Genomic DNA, 15,252 nt, shown 5'->3' on the forward strand with positions numbered 1-15,252 from the left:
CGCGCGCGGTCGGTCGCGGTGCTCAGTCAGTGGTTGCTCGCGACGAACGGGCGCGTCCACGAAGTGTGGGGTAACGATGGAGGCTGCGTTAATTACGACGACCGAGTGATACGCACCGTGTGTATACACGGGGATCGTGTCCTGGATTCGTGCATCCCCATCGCGCGCGCCTCTCGCCCCACCCCCCTGTGCCTGTGCCCGTGCTTTTGTGTGCGTCCGTATCCCTTTAAAATCCTATAACAATCTTCCAAAAGGATAAAAGAAATATATTAATATAAAGAAAATACAGGAAAAAAAGAAAAAATACAGTGTGTGATATAAAACCAAAATAAAGACAGAACACGAACACGAGGAAAATGTCGCCCACATAGTCGAACCAAGGCGTACGGAGAGAGAGAGAGAGAGAGAGAAGCAGGTCGAACACGGTGCAGTGGTTACCCTGAGTCGTTGGTACGCGCAGCCTTTTGGTGTTGCTGGCTGACTTGATGCCTGCTTTGCTATTGCTGTTGCTGCCGCCGCCGTCGAATCGCCGCCGACGTTGCTGCAGCAGTTGCTAGTGATGCGAAAATGAACGAAAAATAAAGCAAAAAAGAATTGAGAAAGATAATATGTGTTGTTGAGAGGGAGAGGGAGGGAGAGAGAGAGAGAGAGATTGAGAGAGCGTGAGTGAGAGAGAGAGAGAGATTGAGAGAGCGTGAGTGAGAGAGAGAGAGATTGAGAGAGCGTGAGTGAGAGAGAGAGAGAGAGAGAGAGAGAGACAAATGTAGCCTTCATTGTTTCGTCGTGGTTTGGTCGTCGTTTTATTGTACAAAATCGCTCCTCTGTTAATGCGATGCGCGTTTCTCCTAACGTGAATTAAGAAGAAAGGGGAAAAAAAAGAAAAGAGTGAAAATAATAAATGTGACGTGCCCGTCGGCCACCAGCCAGCCTTTTATTTTTTTTACGCGCTTCATATATGTGTTCTTTTTTTTAGAAACTATATATAGGACTTAATAGGACGATTTTATATATCGCCGAGTTCGTATCTCATCGTGGGTACTATCGGTCCTTCGACATTTTTGTTTCTGGAATTCTTCACGGCTTTGTGTACCCTTTTTTACTTGCTTCGTGCACGCACGTACAACATCATTGCATGTAATTCGTTTCTTCTCATTGATACATGTGATCATATAGCGGTAATTACGTTTGCTTGTTTGCTTGCTTTTTCGCAAGAATTCGTTATCCTCGTTTTTCTATTCCTGATTTGCAGTCTCGTTCGGTGCTTAGTCGATGTTTAGTATGCGATGCTATCCGTCGCAGTTAGTATTGTTTTTATGCTGAATATATCGAGAAATAATGTGGCGTACACATTTGTTTACATTTTTCTCGGCTATACATCTCTTATACTTTATTTAGATTGCGGATATCTATGCATTTATGGATAATTTAAAGAACAATGTGCAATATGTAATAATAATATGCAAAAATATTTTATATCCAAAATAATATTTAGCGGATGCACCAAATTTCTATATAGGTTCTATTTCTTTTGTCGCATTCATAAAAATATAAATTTGTATAAACATCCGCAGTCTAGTCATATTATTATGTAATCGCTGACTATTTACGACGAAGGTAGTTGACAAAGATTAGGGAAAAAGAGGATAAGGGATTGAACAAGATAGAAGGGATGAGAAGTTCGACAGAGACAAAGATAGATAGCGGAAGGGCACTTAAAATGAACGCGATGAAACGAGGGAGGGAAGAGAGGAGACAAAAAAGAGAGAAATGGCAAAGGGCGGACTAGAAGAAGGGAAAACTAGAACATGTCACGATAAAAAACGATGAGGAAGAAGAGGGTTTTTCGATTTGTTACATTTGTGACGGAACCACTTGACCCATTGACAGGTCAAGGAGCAAAACGGAAAGATGCCAACGCAGAAGTATTTTTGTAATGTTCGATTTGAATATTTTCAAAGCTTAGAGGTAAAAAACAAATCTAGGTAAAAATGTATATAAAGATATTTCGAATTAATCAATGTGATTCATTGTAATATAATCTCTGTACAAAATATGACAAGATGTTTGTAATTTCTTTTTTGTATAAAGTAATCATTGTTTCTTCTAATATTTTAGTTGAAATAATATAAATATATTCATAGATTTTTGTAAAGTTAAAAGTAGATAGTTTTGATATCTTAAAAATCTTTAATTTTGTATATATTTAATAATCGTACCATATCTTTATATTCACGTTTAGTATTTTTTAAATTCGTGATTATACTATTTTCTCTTTTTGGAGAGTAATTTTTTTAATGTAAAAAATAAATCGCGGTAAATTCTTTCTTACGTCCCGCCATTATCATATGTGATTCTACTTCTTATTTCTTATTTGTGTACATATCTCCATATATGAAACATCGCATGTCATATTACCTTTACTAATTACCGATAGAGAGTTTAGTAATGAATATTTTCTAACTTGTGCTTTCCTTGTGTAGAGAAATTGTAATCAAATTGATGTAATTATATTATACTAAACTAGTTCCTTTATTCTTCAAATTTATCTCATTTAAGCAATTATCTGATAACTTTACATAGTACGCAATATAGAAACTTAACGTTACTAATCTACTAGCTTATCAATAACTATATAAGTCAAATTAATTGTAAATTTCCAAGATATATTAGAAGGGAAATAACATTTGGCAGATATATCACTCACGCATATTATTATTATTTGTTTTCAGAATAAAAGTTCATTTTGAGACAAATCGAAAATTTGTGAAATTTCTATAACTTTATAAAACATAAGTAACAAATTTGGTAATAAAATGAATGAAATTTTACAACTAAGTGCTACAAATTACAAGTTATATGATTGTTCTATTTAACAAAAAATGATAAATTCTTAATTATAATCTGTAACCTTTTGATCTATTAATATTATAAATTTTCTTCTTTGTAAGCAAAAGAATATAAGCTAAGAATAGGATAAGTACTCTGTATTTTACATTGGTGTCCTTTACTTGTGGTTTTAATAGTACAAGTCAATTTCATTTCTTTTCCGCTCCTCTATTTGAAATTCTAATAGTATACGTATATCAAAAGTACGATATAATGGCGGGAAAACAATATAAATTATGCTGTATTATTTCGTTCTTACTTTTCTGACTTCTATACACTTTTTTGCCGGTTTATGAATATAAAGACAAATCATAAATTTGGTATGCCCCGAAACGAAGCTTATCTATTTCCAGCATTATGCATATGTAAATATCGCTAGGAAATGTAAAATATCGCTGTAAATAAGACGCTTTTCATGTGCTTCTCGCTAGAATATCAATGGTAGAATTAGGATATGACGGCCGCCAATAGCGGGCGGATGTCCGTCATGTTTCTTGCGTTTACAGACGAAAAAGACAGGAAGACGATGCAAAGGGATCTAAGATCGTAACAGAAAGAACGCCTGGCCCGAAGGCGTTAAACCGGGAAGAGTACAATCGGGGCGTGAAGCGATGTACGCAGCTGCGGGTGGCGCCAGTATAGCGAATAGGAGGAAGCAGAAACGGTTACAGCTAAACAAACGCGTCGCCGAGGGTACGGTCCCGTCACGACTGAAGACGATACCAGCTTCTCAGCACCACTACCACCATCAACACCAACACCAACACCAACACCACCACCCCAGCAAGTTTGCTCGTCCGCACGTTGTTCCACCATCTTCCACATCACAGCCACCACAACCACCACAACCACCGTCATCTGCATTCCATCCGAGCATCGATCGACGACGTCATGTCGAGAAGTCTCAGCAGGTTGCACCTGTTTCTCCGATCCAATTTCCAATATCGCCACCGCCGCTATCCCTTGAGTCGCCAAGTTCGGTTACTTACCCGACTAAATCCAACAACTTCCCATTTCCACCACCATCGATCCTCGATCTCCGAGTCTCGCCATCTTCTTCGGAGCTACAGGTGGGTAAATCTCGTTTAGCGGTAAATTCTTGAAATTTGGCTCTATAGGATTTCATTATCTATCTATATTTTTAGCTCTACTTTTTCTCTTCTTTCTCTATCACACATATTATATAGTTGCTCTTGCTAATAGGTACCCTTTATCTCACAGTATTTATAACGCAATCTATCCTTGTTCAAGTATTTGATAAATCCTCGTTGCACTCTGCACCTTCTCTTTTCTTGCTGGCACACGTTTACTTGTAATTAGGAAATACACCATCGATCGGCTGTCTGGTGGCGTATGTAAATCCCTCGCGATAACACACATCCTCGAGCGACTCTCCAGGTTCGTCAGCTGGTTATCCATCAATTGTAATTTTTAGTAATTAACATGTCCCTACTGGTTCCTACCAGCGGATACAGACATCACCTAATGCCGGAGGCAGACTGTGAGATGTTAGGAGTAAGTTGTAGTGTCTGGTACCAGCCACAATTAGAAGACCTTTGAGAAGAAACTCGTGTGGTTCTTTTGTTCTTTTTTTTTTTTGGTTGAGGAAAGGATAAGGGAAGAATTTAAGTTGTAACCGGTGTATAAAAAAAGTGGAAAGGAGAGAGAGGAGGAGGAGAAGGACGGTCGAGATCTTAACGATCAATAAAACAGGCAAATGAATGAGCGGAATGCAGGCTGCTTTATTAATTAGAAGGGAGAAGCAACGGTTACGGGGGGGTAAGGTGGTGAACTTTAGAGAATTACCCTCCAACTTGGCCACCAGACTTATTCCACCGCTTCCACGATATCCCCCACGATCATATGTTTATGGGGTAAGTATTAAAGTTATTTTAATATGTATCATCAACAGTAAGCTATTGGTATCAGAGGGTAACTGCCGCTTTTCTGTCTAATTATACATATGTGCATCAACTTTGTGTAGCTCATTTTGAGAAAACAAATTTATATTGTAGTGTTGTTTATTCCCCTTTTACTTTCTCTTAATCATAGAACAAATAAGTGTTTTCTACATTATTATACACACAACTTTTGTTTGTATCTAAAAGATACAATTGCTAAATACATCTGGAGAAATTGAAGTGTACAAAATTTCAAATATTTGATACCATAACACTGCTTAATGTGAACTCTTTATTAAAATACTAACTTAAACTATGATTTAAAAGTAAAAATAACAAATGATTTGTGCCTGTAATTTTTTAACTCAAAAAAGTATTTTGAAGGAATTTTCTGTATATCAGGATTTATGATACTAGTCTTTAGACTAATATAGTGCAAAAAGTTGTAACCCTACAATGTGTACTACTCAATACTCCACACCCAAAGATTGACAACTGGCACTAATTATATTTAATCAATTCTTTGCTGTCAATTAGACAATGCAATGATTACAGTGTACTTGTGTAGACAAGTTCTACGATACATGTACGTATAAAACGTTTATCTCAATCGGTTCCATTTATACAAATCTTTCTATGTTCTATTTAGTACATGCATGCATGTTTTTTATCTTATTATTTATGTGCTGAGTAACGAGGAAAAATCATTAATTGAATTTATCCAATAACATAGTAACAAATTCTAGATATTCGTTTTGATGAACATGTTTTAAATGATAGAGAAAGATGTAAACTACACAATCATATTGATCTTAAGTTTTATATTTATATATACATTTATATTTTGTACAATACTATAAATAATATTTATGATAGATTAAAGAAAATGTTATAAAGTATTTGATATATTAGATTATTCACAATTTTGCTATATCCAAATTGAATAGACACTGAAATGTTGAATGATTTCTATTGTAGTTACTAAGCAACTATTTAAAGGTAATATTTGAACAAAAAATAATTTCAGTGTGGCGGAGGACCAGGCAAAGCAGCATGGCAGGGATGCAGCAGACCTTCTCCCCTTCCTTTATCTCCTATGTCACCTCATGGTTGCCGTGGGGATGGCTACAAGACAAAGCAATGCGAGGCTCATCGACGATGGATGAAAAGGAACAGAGTAAACAAAAATTTGTTACAATTTAAAAAGAAAGTTTTTAAGTTACAGTACACAAAACAATCAATTTATCAGTATCATATATACATGTAATTACATGTATTAGGAGCTTCACATACTATTTAGTACTTATTACATCAAACAAAAATTGTTCTATACTATATTCTTATCTTTAGATAAGAGATGCAAGTTATTGCTATGGAAGCAGTGGAGAAGATGACGAAGAAGATGGAAGCAGTAATGCAAACCGTCGCAGAGGTGAAGTTAGTGCGGCAGTGAATACCGTACTTTATGCGGGGCTGGGAACTACAGCGCTCGGATTAGTTATATCGTTTGTCGGCACTGGAGAGAAAGGATTCCTCAGTCCGGAATTGAGGCTGGTGGGTCCTTCACTACTGTGCGCCGGTTTACTGTGTTGCCTATTTCGGGTGCTGCTCTGCCTCTGTCTATGTAGTTGCGGTCAATGCCGTTGGCGATTTTGCCATGTTACTTCTGACAAGAAAGAAAAAGTGAGGAAAACGGAAGCTCAACCCGCTGGAACATTGCCTACCGCCTCACTTCTATCACCAGCGCATCAACAACAGCAATCGGCCATGTCTTCGAGTGGCGCTGCATCATCATCAACAAAAGCACATGAGCTCTTGCTCTCTCCTGCCCAATTACCAGAGTGAAAACATAATTACGAACGTTTTCTACGAGAAATCTACACGCCGATTAACTGCCGGTTCTTGTCCAATATAGAATTATCTTATCTCCATTCGACCTGAACCGTACTCGCAAAAACAGAAGAAAAACAACAACCATCACAGCCTAATTCTAGTTTAAATGCGAATTTTAGCGCTTAAAAATAATAGTTAAATAAATAAACGGCTATGTTTTTCTACCCCTACTGTGTTTGAAAAAGTAAACAAAAAAAAAAGAAGAGTAATCATTAGTGCATTTTTGTGAACTGCCTCCTGGTTTTATTTTCTTCCACGTTTTTTTTCATTTTCATTCATTTTTTCATTCTCTTTACAAAGATTGCTTAAAGTTAAATCACCTTACTTCCAAAATTTTTAAGAAGGTGCACATTATTCTAGTCTTACAATATAAGATTGACTTACCATCTTAAACCGACTTTACAGTCTTTTACAAAACGCAATCTTGAAAGATATGCGCATAGTTGAATTAGTCATTTTGTAAATTGCGGTTTGCATTAAATAATTTATATTAACATAATCTTAACATGCAGTGATCAGGAAAGTTGAAATTGCATTTGATCGGTAGACGTGTAACTGTATATAACAGGTGTATCAGAAGTGGTAGCACTCGATGCAGTCGCGGCAATAGCAAACAATTGATCTTCATATATAGTTCCTTGAGATTCAGTTTTTCCATTGCCCGTTGTCATACCACTACCTGGAGGATTGTCTCCCTTTGTCGCTTCACGATATTTTTGTAGGTACACTTTTAGTGGTTCTACATAATTATCGAAACCAAGAGTCGTCATAGCAAACAGAATATCTTCACCATTAATAGTCTTGCGTTTTTCCATGTGACACCGATCGCTGGCTTCAGATGTTATAAAGGATATAAATTCAGATACACATTCTTGAACACATTCGCGTGCATCTTTCGCTATTTTCCCTGCTTCTGGTATTGCTCTTTTCATAATTTTGGCAACATTTGCTATTGGAAGAAACCGATCTTGTTCACGAAGAGGTCCTCCACCACTGCCACCTCCAGCTCCTTGTAAGGGATCACTAGCTCCATGATTTGAATCATCCGTATTTTCAGGATCATCTGAACAAAAGTATAAGCATAATTTATAATATAGAATACAAAATATAGAATTCATATACACAGTAGTTCACAAAAAAGTAGTTGGACACTTACCATAGAAAATTTTTATGTATATACTGTATGTTTTATCAGTACTAATGAAATTTTAAAATGTTTTGTATAACATACATATGTTCATAAAAAGTTTCTATAAATGTTCCAATATTTTTGTGAGCTACTGTATACGTTCTTATCTCGTAAAGTTTTGAGGCATACACGATATTGACATCATATCAACAATCAGTTAAAGAAAACAATAAAATACATGTTTTTCTTCCTATAAAATAATAATTCTGTTAAAAATCCCGTGATCTTATGATATTCAATACAGAATACAAATACCTATGTTTTAAAAAATTTTCAAAATATAATTAACCTACCTTCCATATCATCAGATTGTACACTAATATACGACGCAGAAACACCACCACCACCGAGGAACGCAGACGGACCTAAAGGTCCTCCATCGTCGCCACTTTCACCACTATTTTCCATCTCCAGTTTGATTTACACTAAATACGCTAAACACAATCACTTTAATTTCCTTAACCTGTTTATAGGTTTGTTTTCACAGTACTTTATTTTTTGGCATAAACAAATTTATTACTAGACACCAATAGCATGTGTAGTTTTCTGATACAACAAGCGACCTCACAGTGCACATTGAAATTATAATTATATTTAGCTTTTTAAAAATATGATTTTCATATATGAGAATATATACTGTACCGTTTCTTCTAGTTAAACATTTAATTTATATTTATTATACTAAACAAAATGGAGAAGAATAGATAGAAATAAACGAATCATTCAGGTAGATCCGTAAATGATTCAAGAGTTAAAGCACAATTTACAACATGCATCTATTGTGTATATGAAACAAAAGAAAAAGTTGTCATTATTGGTAACTTCTTATATTTTTAAAATTTCAAATTAATAATTTTTTTTATATTTTAAATTTATTTGAATGCGATCAATTAATTGATTCAATGAAATGCTTAATGAATACAATTTCTACATTTGTAATTAATTTTAAAATATGTTTTGTCACTTAAAACGGATGAATAGAAAATTATTTAAATATATATTACTTTACATCAGAACTTCTTAACATTTAAAGTTCGCGCCAAAAATGTTAGAATAGATTCACATCTATATTCGTGACGTTTGAAGGCGAATACGCAATGCTTTAAACGAATCGTTCGAATAGAATAATAATAATCATAGTTTCATCGTGTGCGCATAAATGTGCAACAAGTAGTTTATTTAAAACTATTGATATGGCTATGTCTAGTATTTTATTAATGCGGAAAGGTTTATCAGTAAATGGTAAGCGAGTTTTCTTTATTTGTAATATATGCCAATCACAATTCATAAGCACATCATTTTCATCTTGACGTTTGTTGCTGAAATTTTGAAATAAATTATACAATTTTGCGTGGAAAATATTAAGACAATTGTGCAATACGTGTGATGATTGCATTTGTTTACGTAATTTTGTCATTATATGTTTCTCGTTGCGGGAAGATATACATGGTTTTGTTTATAGTATAGTATGATCGTATAAGTAAGGTATAATGTCATTTCTAATGCCACTGTAGCTACGCGATCTATTTTATTTTACACATCTATCTTGAAATACTGCAATGATTTTCTGTGTTTATTAACTTTTGTTTTCATTCATGGAGATAGAAACATTAAATACGTTAAAGGAAGAGGTTATGTTCATATTACATTTTACAAGTGTATTTATGTGATAAGTTATCTATTAAAGAAAAATGACAGAACGTCAGGAAAACCTGACAAAGAAATTTGTTAAGGAATTAACAGACAATTTAAAAGAAAATAAATTCGAAGAAGTTTTACACTTCTTTGAGGGTAATAGTTATGATGATATTATTAGAGAGTCCTCATGGGATATCGTTCCAATTATATTATCTTATCTCACTATGGAAAATATAAAATGCAATGGAAATTTAGTCGAATGCTGTACAATAATATTAAATGCTATAGTAGAAAAATGTAATCCTTCTGAGACGGTATTAGAATTATTAGAACAAGTGGAAGGTCCAGAAGATGATATAAAATTTTCTATAATTCTAAGCGTACTTATCAAATGTCTTTCAAAAATGGACAATAAAATGAAGGCAATAGAATGGTGCATTAGTACAATAAAATCTTACATTGAAAGTCTACCTATACCAGAAAAAGATTCTCAAGACTATATTATTATTACAAATAAAATAAAAAATATTTATAATGAAGTTATATTATTTTTAGAACCATTAATAAATGAGTCAAGATTAGAAAATTCCAAAACATATACCATATTAAGAGATTACCTTGCTAGCATTCTAATTTTTTTAATGGGGAAACCATTGATTTATTTACAAGAAAAAGAATTAGAATCTTGTTCAAGTAAACCATTACCTGAGAGAATTGTAATACTTGTAAGTCAAGTAACTGGAGATTTGCTTTCATTTCTAAATATTACAAGTGTAAGAAGTAGAAAAACGAAGTCCAAGAAGAAAAGTATAGAAGAAGGGAGCTTTAACCTTAAAGTAACACTTTTTGAATTAAATGAGAACATATCAGATTTAGCATATGCTAACTTTTACTTTTACGTTATAACAAAACTACATCTGTGGGAGAAGGTACCACAGGTATATGATTTACAATATGTCTTTCAGACATGCATATATCTTATTGTTAAATTATTACAAGAACAAGAAAGTACTATGAAAGGCTTAAATTTCCTGGATCACCTTTTGATGAGATTAACAAGACGTTCTTTAACATTGCAATTATTAGAATTGAATATATTCTTTGAGTTGTTCAATGTACTTGTGAATGTGATGATTTATTCCAATAGCAATAAAGAAAGGAAAAAAGCTTTGAATTTATTTCAAAACTACATTGAAATGTTTGATATACAAGCTAGATACTCCATTATTTTACATTTGTATCAAACTAATGAACATTCAGGTTTATTGAGTCTAACTACAGGAATATTTAAAACTTCTATTATTGAATGCCTCCAAGCGAAGCCTCCTATGCCATATTTTCTCGGTAGTAATCTAGGAACTTTAATCAAATTGGCTTGTAAATTACACCATGGTAGTGCATCAGATCTAGTGGAACTATGTGATGAAATAATTACAAGTCTAAATCTGTTAAGATTTCTATTTATAAGGGATAAGCAAAATCAAACTGGTATCTGGAACTTGGTAGATACACTTCATAATGAGTATTTACTGCCACTAAGAGAAGGTATAGATCTCTCTAGAGCACATTGGAAAGTAAAAATAAAAGATTTAGAAGAGCAAAAGAAAATGCATAAAATAACTGAGAATATGGAATTGGAAAAAAGCTATGCTGAGATAACACTAACTGTTGGTGGTGAAAAATTACCAGCAATGCCAGTTCCAGAAAAAATTACATTTTGTTATCAAGCACTAAATGGTCTGGATGTAATGGAAAGCATTTTAATTAGAGTCAATGAATGTATTGCTAATAATCCCTTTAAGCAAAATATTAATAAAATAGTATCTTCAGAATAAAAATTGTACATTTATGAAGTGTATATAACTCACTGCTGAATAAAAATCATTCTTTATTTACATTTCATGTATTTTGACTATATCCTATTATTTACTATTTTGCAAAATTATATTTCTTGGAATAAAGGAAAAGAAATAAAAAAACAAATATGACTTTGATAGGTTTTAGGCGTTTATGGACTTGTAGAGTACTACTGACAGATCAATCTGAAAATGATCAGCAGCAATTAAATCAGGAACATAGTAAAGAAAGTGAAGAGGAATATGAGAAGAATATCAAAACAAAAATTCTTGCTGCATCTTTAAAGTATGTCCATGATCTTGGATGGAGCCAGCAAGCCATCAGTGCTGGTAATTTGTAATAATTTTTCAGTTAAGTAGATGAGTCAGGATCAATCTTTTGTGTGAGTGAATAAATATATTTTCGATGTATTACAAATATAGTATGTTTTTTAACTGTTTAAAAAATTTTTAAATTTTCATTAAAAAAAAAATAATTTCATGTTGTTAGTATATGATATAGATAATAAATAAAAATATTTAATGAAAAGTTATGTACCAAAGGTGCTGAGTCTGTTGACTACCCTGGGATAATTCATGGATTGTTCCCTAATCGAGGAGCAGACTTGGTTCATTATTTTTATTTAACATGCAATAAGGAATTGAATAAAATCCTTGAAGAAAAAGCTCTTACCGTTGAAGAGAAACCTACTAAAGAGACAAAAATATTAGAATTACAACTATGCAATGCTGTTAAGACAAGACTCAGCATGGTGATTCCATATAAAAAGACATGGCCACAAGCATTAGCTCTTATGGCTCTACCACCAAACGTACCAATGTCACTAGCTAATTTACTCACTTTAGTGGACGATATTTGCTATTATGCTGGTGATAGATCAGTTGATGTAAGAATAACAATCATATTTTGTAAATCTATGTTAAAATATTAATGACTATGAAATGTATCTTATATAAAAATTTTGTTGAATCAGATGAACTGGTATACTAGAAGAGTAGTATTAGCAGGTATTTATAAAACCACTGAATTGTATATGTTACAAGATAATAGCGAAGATCATCAGAAAACTTGGAATTTCTTGGAAAGACGAATAAAAGATGCAACACAAATTCATACAATTCTAACAACAACTTCTGATATGGCATTACCAGATTTAAATCGTGCTAGTGAAGCAGCAAGTGCTGCCTTTGTTACAGTAAGTATATTAAAGTATGAATCGTCTTTTTCTACATACTTACATTGTATATTTTTATTTTCAACAGGCACGCAATATACTTGGACTGAATTGGAATAGGTAGAAAAGAAAGAAAAATTAAAGCTTAGATCACTAAATAGAGAAAAAGTACGAAGTATTTTTTGGAGTTCATTTGATACAAATGAAAATATGAACTTATGTAAAAAATTTGTGTAACAATATTTAAATACTGATGGTATTAAAAAATAGGATAATGTTAAGACAAGTTAACGATCATAGCTAGTTTATTTTAGTGTCATATTTCAACAAGATCTGTACATGTGAGTTTGAATTCAATAAATGTGATTTACTTTTGATGCATATAAAGATATAAACTGATAGAAATATAGATTTAATAATGTTTAATAATTACCCTGCACTATTGTTATGATTAAGGTAATATAGCATTCTTTTTATACAAAATTATGTTGTGTCTCCATTGAACAAGAGATCAACTTCGGTCCTTATCATTGAATTGAGCAGGAGATTACTTTTATTATAAAAAAATATATTTTTTTATACAGATACACACCACACAGCCAAGTACTTCATAAATCGAATCAAATTACGTTAAAAAGTGTAACGTACTTTGTAAAGAAGTGATTCATGTAAACCTAAATCTTTCACACATTGTTCATTATCAATGTTCTTGAAAGTGATACAATTATATCAATTAATTTTTATAAAAGTAAAGATATCTTGCAAATCTTAACAATGAACATTTCAGTTCTTATAAAAAGAAGCTCATATCTAATCTTTTGTTACTTCTCGGAAATACGTTTTTCTGAAAAAGCTATTATTGCTATGCAATACAAACTTTGTGTTATCAATAACAATACATTTACAATGTAAAAAATATTTTTTGTGAGGCCGATGTTAATAGTGCGCTTCTTCTATGTAACCCTTGATTGTTTTTGGTAAAGGCAACTTATGAATATTGTCTAATCTAGTATTTTGACGTATAACAAAACGACAAAGGTATTGTAAACTTCGGACTTGAGTAAACCTGCTTACTGGCTTTGTTAATCTAACAGGGAAAGATGGATGGCCAGGATACTTAGGCCGTGAATAGCAGAAAACTGCTGATTGACTAAAATTCATCGAATAGTCAATTAAATCAGCCACTGAACTAAATCCTTCACTTTCACTTTGGTTGCATAAAGAAAATAAACCACCACTATGTTCCATACGAGCATGGAGTAATTTGCCAGCTGATTTAAAGCTAAGTGTTAGGACATATCTACAAAAAAATATATATGGATTTTCCTCAATGATAGCTTTAACAAAAAAGAAAAGAAGAGGAAGAAAAACAAACCTATCATCTGATGAATCCCTAACTAGGAATGCACCATCTGGTTCAGATAGAAGTTTGGCATCAGCCTCAGTTCCTGATATTGGACCCCAATACCACCCATAATTACTTAATTTAAGCAATTCCTCTGTAAGACTTGCTTTTGCTTTGTTATCATTACTTCTATTATCTTCTATACTTTCTTTAATTTTTTCAACTTGATGTTTTACTATATAATTTTCTATTGTTGATCTGGGTTCTAACTGCTCTGTTTCATTATTGGAGCATGATTGGTATATGTGAGAAACATTTTCATGATCAATATCTGTCTCCAACTTATCAATAATTTGTTCATTAATTGCTTCTAGTTTCTCTTCAGTGTCACTGCAACTATTTATGGTATCATTTAGGCTCTCTGAGATATATTCATTTTGTGACACATTGCTGTTTTGATTATCAAAATTATTGTCAGTCTCTTCACATTTTAATTCAGAGATATTATCTTCTTCAGTAGAAATTGTAGGCACATCCTTCTGAATCACTAATGGATCATAATTTGTGTCATTTTGTACGCTAGATGTTTCGACTTCCTTGGTCTGTAAGAACTTCGATTATGCATGAAACAAAGATCTTTGTCATGAAAATTTGTGCGTACTTACCCTTTTCTTAGATTTATGTGTCAACTTTCTGATCTGCATGTGTTTCTTAATATTCTTAAAAAATTCAAACGATGTTTTGGAGGAGAGAGTACTTTTCGTTTTGCTATCATTTTCATTTGTTTTGACTTTAACTTCTATTAAATCCTCCTTTTTCTTCTGGTTCTCCTCTTTTTTTGATACGTTCTCACGTCGTGAATCAAGCCACCAAAGAAAATCAAATGTTCTACCATTCAACTTACGTGGTTTCAAGCTTTGGTTCGATGTTTTCGCCGCACATGTTGGTGCAGTCGTGATGAATTCCTCTGACGTTTGACTTATCATGTTTCAATATCATGCGGCCCTTCAAACTGGCTCCAAGCTGAAGAATGGATTCGCTTCCACTATCTTATCAAAAATTATTTCACACGCCATCTATTCCTTAACTTCTATTCTTTCTTCGTGATTACAAATTTTTTCTCAGAAATTTGAAAAACTTCACTATAGATTACCGCTTAACAATCATTTCAGAAAATTATCCTATTACGCCGACCAAATGTAGTCCAACTCGAGAATGTTTTTGTGTACTTTCGTAAATTTGTATAAAATTATTCCCTACTGCTTTGAAAGATATGTTTTTCCACTAACTCCGCTTAAAAAGTTCCTATTAACTAGATTATCATTGGTTAAAGTATTTGTTACCAACATAACATGACAGCCAGAAAAAA

General features: G+C 33.1%; 5 protein-coding genes across 7 annotated transcripts; 3 read left to right on the forward strand and 2 right to left on the reverse strand.

The window, feature by feature from the left end:
• Positions 1–22: 22 nt before the first annotated feature.
• LOC100646025 lies at positions 23–6,844 on the forward strand. The gene is made up of 4 exons (XM_003396523.4): positions 23–450; positions 3,393–3,956; positions 5,815–5,964; positions 6,138–6,844. The coding sequence occupies exons 2-4, from the start codon at positions 3,498–3,500 to the stop codon at positions 6,630–6,632; spliced, it is 1,104 nt and encodes a 367-aa protein (XP_003396571.1). The 5' UTR covers positions 23–450; positions 3,393–3,497; the 3' UTR covers positions 6,633–6,844.
• Positions 6,845–6,900: 56 nt separating this feature from the next.
• On the reverse strand, positions 6,901–8,406 carry LOC100646146 (nuclear transcription factor Y subunit B-1). The gene is made up of 2 exons (XM_003396524.4): positions 8,163–8,406; positions 6,901–7,743 (listed from the first exon to the last, which is right to left on the reverse strand). Exons 1-2 carry the CDS (start codon positions 8,275–8,277, stop codon positions 7,196–7,198), a joined length of 663 nt encoding a protein of 220 aa, XP_003396572.1. The 5' UTR covers positions 8,278–8,406; the 3' UTR covers positions 6,901–7,195.
• A 549-nt stretch (positions 8,407–8,955) lies between these two features.
• LOC100646710 (ubiquinone biosynthesis protein COQ9, mitochondrial) lies at positions 8,956–12,947 on the forward strand. Of its 2 annotated transcripts, none has more exons than XM_003396528.4 (5): positions 8,956–9,111; positions 11,505–11,693; positions 11,907–12,250; positions 12,338–12,559; positions 12,627–12,947. In XM_003396528.4, exons 1-5 carry the CDS (start codon positions 9,063–9,065, stop codon positions 12,660–12,662), a joined length of 840 nt encoding a protein of 279 aa, XP_003396576.1. In that variant the 5' UTR covers positions 8,956–9,062; the 3' UTR covers positions 12,663–12,947. The 2 variants fall into 2 exon arrangements, with proteins under 2 accessions (XP_003396576.1, XP_048263736.1); XM_048407779.1 differs by lacking the exon at positions 8,956–9,111 and adding an exon at positions 9,146–9,354 and having other exon boundaries at positions 11,505–11,714; positions 11,894–12,250.
• LOC105665914 (glomulin) lies at positions 9,361–11,404 on the forward strand. The gene has a single exon (XM_012310194.3). It carries the CDS (start codon positions 9,561–9,563, stop codon positions 11,340–11,342), a length of 1,782 nt encoding a protein of 593 aa, XP_012165584.2. The 5' UTR covers positions 9,361–9,560; the 3' UTR covers positions 11,343–11,404.
• Positions 12,826–15,146, reverse strand: LOC100646829. Of its 2 annotated transcripts, none has more exons than XM_012310196.3 (3): positions 14,549–15,146; positions 13,914–14,494; positions 12,826–13,838 (listed from the first exon to the last, which is right to left on the reverse strand). In XM_012310196.3, exons 1-3 carry the CDS (start codon positions 14,867–14,869, stop codon positions 13,475–13,477), a joined length of 1,266 nt encoding a protein of 421 aa, XP_012165586.1. In that variant the 5' UTR covers positions 14,870–15,146; the 3' UTR covers positions 12,826–13,474. The 2 variants fall into 2 exon arrangements, with proteins under 2 accessions (XP_012165586.1, XP_003396577.1); XM_003396529.4 differs by having other exon boundaries at positions 13,914–14,485; positions 14,549–15,145.
• Positions 15,147–15,252: the final 106 nt, after the last annotated feature.

The sequence above is a fragment of the Bombus terrestris genome, chromosome 7 (genome assembly GCF_910591885.1).
Source record: "Bombus terrestris chromosome 7, iyBomTerr1.2, whole genome shotgun sequence".
Classification (NCBI taxonomy): domain Eukaryota; kingdom Metazoa; phylum Arthropoda; class Insecta; order Hymenoptera; family Apidae; genus Bombus; species Bombus terrestris.